The sequence below is a fragment of the Panthera onca genome, chromosome D1 (assembly GCF_046562875.1).
Source record: "Panthera onca isolate mPanOnc1 chromosome D1, mPanOnc1 haplotype 2, whole genome shotgun sequence".
Taxonomy (NCBI): Eukaryota; Metazoa; Chordata; class Mammalia; order Carnivora; family Felidae; genus Panthera; species Panthera onca.
In genome coordinates this window covers 76424758-76439517 of record NC_138348.1, presented here as the reverse complement: position 1 = coordinate 76439517, position 14760 = coordinate 76424758, and the positions used below count along the sequence as shown (strand labels likewise).

Genomic DNA, 14760 nt, shown 5'->3' with positions numbered 1-14760 from the left:
CGGGGGCCAGGCGGGGTTCGGGACACCGGATCCAAAGGGGGTAAGAAATTGCCAAAGAAACTTGCCGGGCCAGTTCGGACCGGGGACCGCGCGCCTCCCAGGCTCGGGCAGGTGCGCGCCAACTTTCCGCGGGTGCGACCCCGCGGATCCCCGGGCCGGGCGCGCCGGGCCGCGACCTCATCCTGTCGCCCTCAGCCCGCGAGGCGCATTGCTGCGTCCCCCCGGGCTCGCGTCGACGCCCCGGCGCCGAGAAGCCCCAAAGTTTCGCGGCGGGTACCGGAGGCCCGCGGGCGCGCGGCGGTGGCGGCGGCGAGCTCCCCGCGCCCACCAGGGCGGGCGCCCCGCGCGCATCCCCGCCGCCCGTTGCTAGGCGACCGTGGCCGTCACGCTCGGCAGCGGCGCGCGCGCTGCCTCCCAACTCCCTGTTGGAGGGTGTCCTCCCCCGCCCCCACCCCTTTGGCCATTTATTAAAAACTGGAGCATAACCAGTTCTAAAACGATCCCTGCCTTCTTGTATTACGTCTGCCCTACCCCGATGCTTGGGAAATCGTTTGTTCCGTGCTTCTCACGAGGAGATGCTGGATTTTCAGAGCTTGAATATGTCCTGCACCAGGGGAGAAGTAGCTTCGTGTGCCCCCAACCCCTCCTTCCTTTTGCGCAGGAATTCTAACTGCAGTTCAAACAATATTTCCTCCCGTTAAGAGACCACCTGGTTCGAACGGTGAAGGTTAGTAGGTCTCCATTTCACAGGTAGTGAGACTGAGCCTCCGAAGTTAAGTAACTTAGGGATGACTGCACAGCACTGTGAGGTGTGTGTGGGTGTGTGGGTGTGTGTGTGTGTGTGTGTCCGTCTAAGGAGAGCAGAGCAGAGCAGAGCTGCTTCTACATAAAAAGTTGAGTGGTTTCAAATACAGAATGTAGATTCAGAAGTTATGGTCTCAGAGTCCATGTTGTAGGTCCTAAAGCAATTCATGTTAGATTGCAGGAACTTCCCTCTCCGTGTCACTGGCCTGAATAACTTGGGCAGATGCATTTTGTATTTCCCCCCAGGACTCCCTGACTGCTCTGCCTGGGAGGGCCCTGGGCTTTGGGGATGTGCTCCAGAGAGCCAGCCCGCACGGATGCCAGAAGGAGTTAAGAGGAAAGAAGGAGAAAACTGAGAAAATGGTTGGTTGTCCCTTCTCCTGTCCCCGGCCTTGGAGACTGACAGTGGGAGTCCGCAGTCTGGGCAACTTCCTGGGAGCCGTCTACAGTCTCAGAGCAACCAGATCACCAGCTGCAGCAGCTGGAGGGCCCCTGGATCTGTGCCAGGGTGCTCTAATTCTATAAACACTCAGCCATCCCTGGGTTTTCCACTGTCAGCTTTTGGTTTACAAATTACCTGGGAGGACGGAAAGAAGCCACTGTGGCCAGCATTGCTTACGCAGGAATGCTGGAGCAGCAGGGTGGGGCTTCATCCATAAGCGGCCTGGCCTCTCTGTCCTCCTCTTTTCCCCCCACTCCTGACAACGGGAGCTCCCAAGTGCATGAAGGGAACATGCTTGGGTGAATGTTTGCATGTGTCACTCCAACCCCTCCCACTTCCTAGAATCCCCCCATCTGCCCTCAGGAATTCATGGCTCACCACCGCCACGCCTACTTATTGCAGCCGTCTATAGACCCTTGGGTTATTCCAACTCATTCCTTGAAGATGTGGGTACTTGGATCACTGTCACTTGCCCCAATACCATTCCTGTTATAATTCTGATTTCTGAATCTACACAGTGGATTCTTCTTGTCCTCTGGTCTCTCAGCTCTTCAGCGTCCTCTCCTTTCCTTGACCTCGTCCAACTCTCCAGGCTCCCTGCTCTCACAATGACATCATCCATAATTTCGATGTCAAACATTCTACCCTCCACCCGCCACCTCCTACTTTTCCAGTCTACTCTGTTATCTTAATCCAATGGCTCTCTGACCTTCGCAGCACCTATGATTTGCTTATCTCATGACATCTCTTCCCCCTTTATCCACCTTAGTTTCCAGGTACATTATTATCTTTTCTTTCCTTCATACACCTTCAGATTCAACTCCCCCCACCCCTTCCTCTCCATACTACTTACCTGGAAAAACCACAACCCTGATAAATACGAATTCTCCACTTTCTTTCTATCAGCACCTGGCTAAACATGGTTGGAAGAAGCACAGCATCATGCTTCCTGGCCTTATTTTCAGTTCGTGATCGCCGATCTCAAGTGGACCTTAGGATAGCCCAGCAATCACTCTCCGTTGGCCTACGTTTCTTCCCCTTCTCCTCTCCCATTACTATGGGTGCACCATCCCTGCTCCATCTAAGGCCACTTCTTCCATTGTGGATCAGATCCCGTCCCTTCTCATGTGGCTTTTCTCCCTTTCTACCTAAACTACTGTTTTCCTCTGTCCTAGATGATTCCCATTGGATTACGGACATCCTACTATATTCACTCTTCCCTGACACCACCTCTCTCCCCAACTACCACTCCCGCCAGTTCTCAGCTGCCCTTTACAATGAAATTCATCAAAAGAATTGTCTACACTCATTGTGTCCACTTCTTCCTTTTGTTTTTAAAGGCAAACAAACTTCTGTTCATCACTCTTCCAAAGCAGCTCTTGCCGCGGTCAAGACTGGCTTTGCTATTGCCAATTCCAATGGTTCTAATAGCAGCTGTTGATCCACCAATCCCATGTGTGGATGGACTCGTGTAGACTGTCTGCAGGATTAGTCTCCTCCCTCTCGTCATCTTATTGAGAAGCAATTAGTCTTTGTGTTGTAAGGGAGGCCATCTATGAGTGCTTTGGGGTCAGCCAGACCTTGGTTCTAATATCTGTTCTGCTACTAATTAGTAGTTTCATTTCTGCAAGCTTCAGTTCCTTTAAAAATGGAGAAAATAATCATACTTAACTCATAAGGTTGTGTTCAGAGTGCAGTAAACTAATGCACGTAGACCCCCCAGAAGAGAGACTGTCACGTTGTGAAAATCCGGTAAAATTAGTTATTACGGGATGGCCAGTTCCTTTACAGCTGAGAAAAAAAATGGGCTCTTTTCTTTCTTTTAACAACTTTGAGTTACTGAAAGGAGTCACCAGCCACAGAATATGCTTCAAATTAAGGGCGACATCACATTGCCCTAACTTTTAGTTGTGTTCTAAAAGAATTGGCTTGGAGATTGGTTACGGAGTTGGGAGAAGGTTTTCCCCATGGGAAGAGCAATACACATGTTCTACTTGACAACTGGCTTCTGGAGCCTGCCAGATTGTTCTAACTCACAATGGTATCCCTTCAATTGGTACCTATAAATGGATGCCTTGTAAGCCAAAAAATTTCCTTATAGCACTTCAGTTATTTGAATTTCTTAATCACCCGAAGGTTAATGAGAAAATATTTTTCTTATTTCATCATTTGCTGTTGAAGAAAATTAAATATATGATTCCAATTTCCTATCTTAGGAAGCAGAGCAGAACAAACAATAATATTTCCTGTTCACCAAACAAACATTTATGGGGAATTTACCATACTTCCAGGACTGTGCTAAGCACTGCAGATACAAAGGTGGTCAGGACAGACTCCTGCCCTCCGGTCACTTACTGTCGAATAAGGGATTCCGTGACAGAAGATCTTACTGAACCTCAGGCAGTGTCCAACGTGCCTACCTATGCTTGACCTTTACAGGCCTCTTATAAAGAAATGGTTCTGCTGGAGGGTCACTGATCTATAAAGGACAGTGCACAAGCTTATCAGTTGGAAGCTGAGCTCTGTCCATTTTTAGAAGGCACTCTCAGGATGATATTAAACCTCTCAGCACCTGGGTTTCCTGACAGTAGCAAAGTAGGTAAAGTATGAGACAGACCGCACAGTGTGCCTGGCACAGTGGGTGCTTAGTAAGTGTTACTTCTCTCCGACATGGAGGGCCTGACCATGCCAGAGTCCGCTAGGAGGAGAGTGATCCTTCTGTGCCGTGGCACCTGCAGACAGGAAGAAGGAGCTCTTCCTTCTGTTTCTGTGGCAGCATTTATTAGAGGGTGGGATGTGTGGAGAGAAAATGGCAGGGAGGAGATATTTCTGGGGCTCAGGGTGAACTATTTCTAGAACTCAGGTTTTCCATAGAAACAGATGACACAGCGGGCTAATAATGCCCACTATTACTACGGCTTGCTACATCATGAGTTGAATGGGGTTTGGGAGCTAGTCTGGGAATCCGACCTCTTTCTTAAATATCTATATCTAAATCTCTATCTCTGTCTCTACCTCTATTCATATATATAAATTACATGTTACTATATAAACAAATAATACATGTTCAAGGTAAAGGAAAAATCATTTAGTACAGAGGAGTATAAACTATAAAATGAGTTCCTCTTTCCCATCCTATCCCAGTCTCCATCCCTAGACTGAAACACCATCCACAGCTTCTTGGGCGTCCTGGGAGAGATTATTTTAGGCATATTCAAATGGGTATATGAACTGTTTCAAAAAGTTACATATCATACTCCAGATTCCAAACTAAAGGCAATAAGTTTCTAAGTGAACTTTTGGTCCAGCTCCAATCATAAACTGGGGGCAAGGAAGCGTGCAGAAACCATGGATAAAAGGTCTTATCTACTAGTGGAAAAGAGTAAAACTTTGAACAACATGTAGACTTTGGAAGGACGATACTTTGGCTATCTGGGAAGCTCCATGAGACTCCTCACTCCTTGGTGAATGAAGTGTGGCCAAATGGCACCACTGGCCATAACTCTAGGATCAGAGGAATTCTTAGCCCCATCTCTCGAGCTAAGAGCACACTGCAGAAGCTTGTGGGGTGGCTAGCACAGTGCTTTGAGCACAGTGGCCATCACGGATAGCCTGCTGAGGGTGCAGGGGATACAGCGGTGGCCAGGGCTATGCCTGCTGCAGTCTGGGAATGCCTTCATCCCCTGGCCTTAGGCTCTGCTGTCCAGACGGCAGGCCGGCCTGGACTGCAGGCTCCATTTGGGGCAAAGGCCACAGGGTGGGACCCTGTTGCTGTCTCCAGCCTGCCTTTCATGGGCTGCTCTGACTCTGGGGTCCCCAGGGTCTACACAGCTGCTCGGTCAGTGGAGAAGAGGAGGAGATGAGAGTCTTATACAGACACAGTTTCTTCCTCTAAGAAATGCACGAGGGGCTGAATGCCACGTGGCGAGACTTATTTGCAGCTGAAGTATGTTATCAATTACCTTTGCAAGGAAGAGCTGCACCAATTCGACAAAACCAAGTTTGAGCAATAGCCAGAGGCCACTAGGATCTGTCCACAGCCTTCCCAACCCCGGGCCTTGGAAGGACACCGATTTCAAGCATGAAAGACAGAAAGAAGTGGGCTGAGCCCTCCCTCTGCCTTCCTCTCCTCCCCAGCCTTGCCCTTTGCTCATCTTCTCTGCAGGTAGCCTTCTGTCTCCCGGAGGCTCTCTGCTAGTTAACAGCAGAGCAGCAATGCCCGCCCCCCTTCCCCACCCCCCTTCTCCCTGGGGAGCATGGGCAGGACTGATTTAGGGGGAGAGAGTGGGGCCCGTGGCTACCTGAGCACAGCACGATTCTCTTCTGTTATACAGTCTCTTATCTGTGTCCTCTTAGGACAGGCCAACCAAGGACAAATGTATGCCCACCCGTAAGCTTTCACCAGAAAGAAACTGGTACTTAATTGGTCACAGCATTAGCTCCAGGGCCGAACTGGCGCAAAGGCCATCTCCCCTCCTCCTAGGGTTTAATATTTGTACATATATTTAGTATATATGTATATAAACATACATAGTTGCCTTATTTCCCTTAAACAAAAATCAAAACTTCGGACAACTGTTCTAAAAAAGGCATTTTATAACTTCCAAAAGAAAGAAATGGGCTCTACCAGAAAAGTAACTATCTCACACCTGGAAAAAAAGTCATCATCCTCAGCAGAAACAATACAAACCAAGAGATGAGATGCTGCCAAGTCTGCCAGGAAGCCAAGGATTCATTTTCTAAAAATGCTAAATATGTTCTCTGAAAAATCCAAATACCAATGCGGTAGGTGCCACTGACAAAAGCAAGGTGTTTCACAAAATGCATAAGCCAATTGTATTCGTCCAGCCCGCTAGGGTTCCTATTACTAACTATGGAACAGAGATGAAGATTTAAAAGACTCCTCACTCAACATCATATCAAAGGAGATAAACTCCAGCTGAGCCAAGAAGCTACTGGAAGGTGTATGTGGACATGAATCAGAATAAAAAACCATTCCAAAAATACACACAGAAGAAGGTCCCTGCAGAGGAAAATCACACACTTCCAACTCACACCCAGTTGGATCTACCGGGTGAAATCAGACAAAATACCCTGTGTGGAGATTAAGGGCAAAAACATTTGCTGCAATTGAAGTCTGTGACCAAACCGCGACAAAAGAAATCCGTAGGATGCATGTGAGTCTCCGCTGAGATGCGGAGACCTGCCCTGATCTTGAATTTTCCACCCAAGCATCCTGGACTGTGGCCTGAGAGGAACTCTCTTCTCTCAGAGACTGCAAAGAATCTTCTCAGGCTGCCTGAGGCCTCCTGCCTTTCACACTGGAATGGTATTTCCAAGACGATATGGCCCTGGCAGTCAACACAGCATAGGTACTGGAAGGAACAGTAGAGGCCAAGGTGCGAGCCCTAGTCTTGCCACTAGTCTTTGGGAAGTGTCCAAACCTGCCCAGACCGTGAGCTCTTCGGTAACACGAAAAGACATTTATGGAACTTGTTAAAACAAATGCCAGGAGAGGGGGCGCCTGGGTGGCTCAGGGGTAGGGTGTCCAACTTCCACTCAGATCACGATTTCACAGTTCGTGAGTTTGAGGCCCGGGTCAGACTCTGTGCTGATGGCTGCTTCAGATTCTGTCTCCCTCTCACTGCCCCTCCCCCGCCTCAGAAAAATAAACAAACATTATTATTATTATTATTATTATTATTATTATTATTTTATTATTTTTTTTAATAGGGGCACCTGGGTGGCTCAGTCAGTTGAGAAACTGACTTTGGCTCAGGTCATGACCTCGCAGTTGGTGAGTTCAGCCTCACATCGGGCTCACTGCAGTCAGCCTGTCAGCTCAGAGCCTGCTTCAGATCCTCTGTCCCCCACCTCTCTGCCCCTCTCCGGCTTGCACTCTCCCAAAAATAAATAAACATTAAAAAAAAAAAAAAAACCCTTTTTTTAAGTGCCAGCAGAGGACTGTGGATAACAGATTCCATCGTGTTAGTCTTTTTACCGCACCATATGCAAGAGAAACGTGCAGAAAAGAAACAAGCCTCACAGAAAGGTGGAGATGCCACACAGCGTTGTCCTTTGAAACCGAACAAAGAAGTAAAATGGACACCGCATAGCCCAGCGGCATAAAGACCCGAGTTCGAACGTGAGCTCTGCTGGCATTTAGCCGTACGACCTTGGCTTCGCCATCTTGCCGCTCCAAGGCTCCGTTTCCTCGTGTGCAAAATGCGGATGATGCAAATAACTCCTTGTTGGGATTTCAGTGAGGATCGATAGGAAATAGAATAACGCCCGCAGCAGTGTTTAGCGCACACAGCGCTCCCAGAAAATGTTCCTCCTTTCCTTCCTGCCTGATGTGAAAACTCTCCCTGACCTTGAGAGAAACCGGAAGGGAGATCTGCTCCTTCCTGTTTTTATAACCATAATGGAGACAGCACCGCGGCATTTCTTTCACACACCTGGCCTGTACTGCCAGGTTCCCAAACTTCCTGGCTCTCCCCTGAAGAGACACATAAGCAGGTGGATTCCACTGGGAAGAAGGGACAATAGGGTTCCCGAAGGGCTGAGTGAACGCATTTATAACAGGATTTGGAGGTTCGCCGAGGAGGGCTGCGGAGGCCGCCCCTCCTGCACCAAATCCCCACACGTGTGGTGTGCTAGCTGGCAAATGCAAGGAGCAGCCACATCAGCCTGTGATGCAGCAATCGGAAACAGAGCTCTGGCCAAATGCTGGCCCCCTTCTGGCTGATGCGTCAGGCACTGCAGACAGCTTCGTTTGGAAAATGGGTTCCAGCCCTTTAAAAAAAAGTTGGAAAAACCACCCGCCCAGGTCCTCGAGGGCGTTTTTAGCAGCGGAGGAAGCAAGAGTGGCAGAGGGACTTTCCTCCAGAAACTTCATTTCACCCCCAGACATCCTGGGTTCTCCTTGCCAGCTTCCTGAAGGCTGTTCCTACTCTAATGGCCGCCCGCGACGCCCTGACGATAACACAGAGGCAGATGTTGCGTGGATCTGGCCCTGCCCCAAGGCCGATGACTCACCAGGATGAAGGAGCCTCCCTGGCAGATAACACGGTTCTCAGAGGATTCCATGAAGCCAAGAACAAAACCCGAAGGCCTGGACACTCCAGGACTTTCCCTGGTACTTCACTAGAAATGGAAACTCTGTTAGCCCACAATGGGCATCCCACAATGGGTGGGAGAGGTGGGACAGGGGTCAGGGCATGGAGGAAAGATGCTCAGAAGCAGGTGGGTCAAGGCCTAGGCAATGCATTAGCTGAAGTGGCCGTGGGAGGGTCTTGGATGATAATCTACACGTTGCAACAGCACTGTTGGTTTTCTGGCCCTGCTCCGAGCTACGGCTCTTTTCTTCCATGACAATGAAATGACTGGCAATAAACGTCTGAAACTGGCCCACCAGAGACCTAAACTGAGAAGGGGGTGTTGGAGGGTAAAGCGAGGAGCGATAGCCATAGAGTGGCTTGGGGTCAGGCAGATCGAAGTTCAAATACCCACTCTGCCACTTCCCAGCTGAAGGATCTTGCACAAGCCTCTTGTCAGCCTCTTTGGGCTCAGTTTCTCCATTCATAAAATGAGAAGAAGGTTGTGAGAATGAATTGAGATCATCTATATGTATATATAAAAATGGCTCGGCATCATGTCTGGGGCAACGTATATACCCAACGAATGACTGCTCTTTATGTATTTTGGTGATGATGCCAATTGTGACTTGGCTTTGGCCCAGTGGGGCTTCCACTTTATTTCTGAGTGCAAGTTCCCATTCTGGCCACCTCTGTAGTCCTCTTAAGACCTGAGCCCTTTCCCTGAACCACAGCCCAGGCCTCTGAGAACCACCCTAACACTAGCTGCCCATAAGGATTTCTACATTTCAGCTCCCTTGATTCTTTGTCACTGTGTTTCACCCACATACCACACCACTGCCATCCTTTGCCTTGGACACCTCCATCATCACCTACTGAGGGTCCGAACTGGGACCACATATCCGGTATCTGTTGCCCACTAGAGTTAAACTCCTCCATCAGCCCCGAAGCTTATCAATTACCTGAGACCAACGCCTCCCCATTAGGCAGTTCGAAGACACCGGTCTGGTTCCCCTTCCTACTAGCCAGCCGTGCCCTGAAGATGGGAGATCCACGGCAGGGTCAACTCATAGCGGGATGTGGTCATTTGTGGAGTTGGTGGCAACAAGCAGTTTTTAGCCACCGGTTTGTCACAATGGTCCTGAAAGCTTCTAAAATTCTGTGACAGGTGATTCTATTGCCTAGGTTACAAAAGCACCGGCAGACAAAGCACATCTACTTCCTTTCTCTCCTCTGACTTCAGACTTTGGTGAAAAAGCCTGGAGCGGTGAATGGCATGCTATGGGTGTGCTCACAGTACCACGAAGTGGTGCCGTGGTGCCAGGAGAGGTGTGCACAGACCAGCTGGGTCACCACAGTCAAAGGTGGCTCTCAGCGAAGGAGAGATGCCCACAGGATGCGGTCCTACCCATTTATTCATTCGCTGAGCCACGCAGCCAGCCTGCCATTGTATGTATATGCATCAAGTATTCGCTAGGCTGCTTGTGAAAGGGATGCAAAGGCCAATGAAGCAAGGCCTCAGGAAGCCCAGAGGCTGCCCAAGCTATGCACCGTCACAACACAACACGGTAAGGCAGGCGCCGTGACACGGGAACCTGTAAGTTCCGCGGCCGCGCTGAGGTCAGGCCTCTCTGTCAGACCAGGGTGGAGTGGGTGGGTGGCGGCAGGGAGAGACCCGGAATAGATGACTTCGGTTGAGGCTTCACTGATGGGTGGGAACCTGCCGGGTAGAAGGCAAATAGTAGTAACAGCCCGCACAGAGGCTCACGGTGTGCGAGAGCATGACATGTCCAAGGATCCAGAGGCCGGTTAGTGCATCAACAGAAGAGGTTTGCTTTTAGTAATGAACAGCAGGAGATGAATCTAGAGAGGCAGGCAGAGGTCTGATCAGGGAAGGCTGTGTGTTGAGCGAGGGAGGTTCAACTGTATTCCATGGGCTGTGAGGAGACACCGGCATAAGAACCTCTAACAAGTGGGTTAGGTGGAGGCGTGACAGGGCACAGGAGGGAACAGCCGTTGGCTTCTGGCTGAACTCATCCAAGTTTTCTCAAAGTTTGGACCTTCCCTTTGGGCAGTCTCCCATTGCGTGCGGTAGGCCCTGTCGGAAGATGTACCCTGGGGCAGAGCTCTGTAAGTTACCCATTTTAGAGACGGGGTGCAGCAGAGTGTGGTCTGGTGATCTCCCCAACCATCTTTCTCCCTTGTGTTCCCAGTGCTTGGCACATAGTAGATACTCAATACTGGTTGAACGAATGTATAAATGACAATGGGAGGCATAACCTTACTAAAAACCTCATGTGAGTGCATTAGGGGCCTTTATCTCCTTATCCATTGAATGGTTCCTACCGCCAAAGTAGATCTCCATTAGATATGGAGGATGGGGGGGGGGGGGGGCGGGTGGTTCTTAGACCTGAAAGAGGCCCACAAGTCTGTATGAGGGTTACATTTGTATGCACCACTCCAGTTAACTTACAGCATCCCCATCACTTAACACTGAGTTGCATTAATCAGATGTCAGGCAAGAAAAAAGAAGAGAAAGTGAGCTGACCTACTCTGTTTCTACTGGTTGCATTATCCTCAATGCCAGTCTTTGCAGGGCTGTTGAGAGGAGAGGAGACAAGATAAGCAGGAATACAGTACCTGACACATGTTAGGTGCCCAGAGATGTGTGACTAACTTCCTCCCTGGCTAGGGTAAGGGCTCAGTAAATGACAGCTCGCATTACTCATAGTCCTTATCACAGCCCTACAAAGTAAGCATTCTTACTCTCATGTTAGAGCTGAGAATATGATAGTCTTTCTCAGGCCACGTAGCTTAGAAGTAGGAAATTCAGGATCTGAACCCAGGTCTGCCTGACTCCAAAGTCCATTCCTCTCCTCTCCTCCTGGCTTTTTTTGAAAAGACAAACAGCACTGGGCACGTACTGAGCACAGCTGGGTTGACACAATGAATGCAGGAGTTGAAGAGTACCACGTGTATCAGGGACATCAAAAGCAGCCATACCCCCTCTGGTGTTGGCAAAATGATGAATTCCAGCATGAGACAACCAGGTTCCTTCCTCCAAGGGCCATTTTTCACCGAGGTCCATGTTTCCAACAGCTCTCTTGTATGTGCAGCTCTTGGAATCTCCTGAAATAAATAATGAGCACAAAAAAAGGGAGATGAATTACCACTGATGCTCTCCTGGGACAGAGAAGCCTTCTGGTAGGAAAGTCGTCATTTCCAGTTCAGTAAGTTTCTTTAGTATGCAGAGATTGTGGTCAAGATCTGGGCACGGCCCAAATATGAGATCTTCCAATGAGGCTACTCAAGTCTGCAAACCATGGTTTCCCTCCCCATTCAGTTAACAAATGTTTATGGAGCAACCATCACATGCCAGGCTTTGAGCAAGGAACTTACTATGTTGAGTTCTGCACATAATATAGACTTCTAGAATTTCAGGGTAGGATACAGGAGAATCTCAATTTCATAAAAATAATCGGTATATACTTCTATATATGCTTAAAACACAGACTGGAAAAATTTTGAACCAGAAAATTGGAGGTAGCTACTAATACATTGGAATTATGAGTGCTTTTTTATTTTCTGTGTAATTTTCTGCATTTCCACAATAAACATGCATTACTCTGATCGTCTGAAAAATGTATACAATAAGTGTCATTTGAAAGAAAAATACCAGGGCTAAGAAGGATCATGGAGACCAATTTTTCATTTCCCCTTGAAAACCATGACAGAAAGTCACATGTCATGAGGGGTCCTGGCTTTCACGAAAAGGTCACCTCACCAGGTACCTCTGAGAAGCCTGGGGAATCTCTACCTGTATCTGGGAAGATTACAACTCATGGCCAATCTTTTGCTTTTTCATTTCAAAGAGGTTTTCATAAAGCTCTGCATGTAGCAGGTTCTCAGATCGACGTGGCTGAATAATTGGACGTGACTGATTGACTTAATCTAGAAATGCAGTGCGTAGGCTATCCACCATGTCAGAAACCCTGTCAGCCTAACTAGGATGGCCACCAATTATCAGTTGTTGCAATCAGACCAGCTGGCTTGCTTTGATCTCTAGAACACTGTCGAAAGTTGCCTTGAAGTTTCCTGCAGGCACGGCACATTGACTTGTTGTCTTTTGGCTGTCTGCCTGGCGAAGTCTGGTACTCTTGGGAATTGCAACAAATAACGAAAAATCTCTCGTAAAATACCAGGTGGTACCAAAGATTGTGCTGTACTTTACTGGGTACTGGCTCCCTAGAGATTTGTTTTCAATCCAAGCACCCAAAAGTTTTAGAAGGGAATCCTAGACCAGAGGGGATACAGCACAATGACACAGCAAAAACATTGGACTTACGAATAGATCCAGATTTTAGCCCTGGCTCTGGCACTACTGAGTGATTTGGGGCAAACCACTTACTGTCTCTGGCTTGATTTCCCCAACTTTAAATGAAGGAATTAGGACCAGATGTTGGCAAAGGCTTGTTCAGTCTTCCAAAAGTTGCAGCTTATAATAATATGCTTTACATACAAAGGCGACCTATCCACCCACATCAGTGGGTGGAGAAAGCTGTGTTATTTATCCATTAGCAAACTGAGACATCAGCCTGAGCACATGAGAGGTGGCTGATCAAGGCTGGAGATAATCTGCCATCAGAACAAGACATGCTCTCTGTGCAAAACTAAAAACATGTCTGGAATAGAAATCCAATCCTGAGCCGTGATCATGCCGGCATCGTCATTTAATCAAACGACCTAAGTATTCAACATCTTGTACCTTCACCGGTCATGAAATAACGTTAATAATAATACTACACCCTTAAAAAGCAACTTTTATTTACAGTAGACTGGCCATTCAAAACCATTTCGTCATTAATTCTTGCAGTATCTTTGAGGAGTTGGAGATTTGACAATTTAGCTTTATTTGGCAAAAATCGAGCTTTATCGATTACTTGGACAGTGGTTTTCCTCATCGCTCTTGGCCCAGTGATCTAGGCATCCCCTGCCCCACCAAGGAACCAGATTTGTAGGATGATCTCTCCTGGATGTGTGAGGTTAGATTCTCACATCTGTGTATTTATTTTATTAATCTGAGCTACATAGGCTCACATTGTTTTATTAACTTCAACCTACAAACCCCGCTGGTTTCTCTGATGCTTGAATTTCACACCCCAGCTTGGGAAAGCCACACACAAAATGTGAACTGAAATTGCATCAAGCACAAGTATTTCGAGGAAGACTTTGATCAATCCCATCTGTTACTGACACCCTAACACTATCACTTCAGTCACGGGAAGGCCCAACGTTGCTCGTGAAACTGTGGAGCCTAGGAAACATTTTCCAGGCCTCTGGCCATAATTTATTCAAGGTTTTCTATAGAGTGGTGAACCTCTATTCATGTCTCAAAGACTAAGTCTGCACAGAAGAAACTAAAACATGCAAAAAATCTTTAAAGTTTATTTATTTTTGAGAGAGAGTGAGAGAGAGCAAGGGAGAGATAGAAAGAGGGGGAGAGAGAGCAAATCCCAAGGAGGCTCTGCACTATCAGCATGGAGCCCAACTCAGGGCTTGAACTCATGAATCATGAGATATCATGATAGCAGCTATCAGATATGATGACCTGAGCTGGAACCAAGAGTCCAACGCTTAACCGACTGAGCCACCCAAGTGCTCCTGAAAAGACAAAATTAATGCAACCTTGGGAATGGGGAGTGAGGAAATACTTTAAAGGATAAGGTGGGGTGGCGTGAGTGGGAAAGCCTGTTCAAATCCTACAGTTGTAACTGACTTTGAGAAGCATTTTTCAAAGAGCTATCTGTTGAAAGTGCTGCTATAAACATTGGGGTACAAGTACCCCTAGGCATCAGCACTCCTGTATCCCTTGGGTAAATTCCTAGCAGTGCTATTTCTGGGTCGTAGGGTAGATCTATTTTTAATTTTTTGAGGAACCTCCACACCGTTTTCCAGAGTGGCTGCACCAGTTTGCATTCCCGCCAACAGTGCAAGAGGGTTCCCGTTTCTCCACATCCTCTCCAGCATCTATAGTCTCCTGATTTGTTCATTTTAGCCACTCTGACTGGCATGAGGTGGTATCTCAGTGTGGTTTTGATTTGTATTTCCTTGATGAGGAGTGACGTTGAGCATCTTTTCATGTGCCTGTTGGCCATCTGGGTGTCTTCTTTAGAGAAGCATCTATTCATGTTTTCTGCCCATTTCTTCACTGGATTATTTGTTTTTTGGGTGTGGAGTTTGGTGAGTTCTTTATAGATTTTGGATACTAGCCCTTTGTCTGATAATGTCATTTGCAAATATCTTTTCCCATTCCAAATTATGGAAAGAACCTAAATGTCCATCAACTGATGAATGAGTAAAGAAATTGTGGTTTATATACACAATGGAATACTACTTGGCAACGAGAAAGAATGAATT

General features: G+C 47.7%; 1 protein-coding gene across 7 annotated transcripts in view; it reads right to left on the bottom strand.

Moving 5' to 3' along the window:
* Nucleotides 1-14760, bottom strand: part of AMOTL1 (angiomotin like 1) — a 153046-nt gene that overhangs the window by 119586 nt on the left and 18700 nt on the right. For 3 of the 7 annotated variants that reach the window (XM_078432980.2, XM_081790347.1, XM_081790348.1), the window contains exon 2: nt 11347-11472. In XM_078432980.2, the coding sequence (XP_078289106.2) occupies nt 11347-11431 (85 nt within the window). In that variant the 5' untranslated portion in view covers nt 11432-11472. Of the gene's footprint in view, nt 1-61; nt 352-9305; nt 9403-11267; nt 11473-14760 lie in introns of those variants that run through there. The other 4 variants (XM_078432981.2, XM_078432984.2, XM_081790350.1 and 1 more) reach the window with 4 other exon arrangements.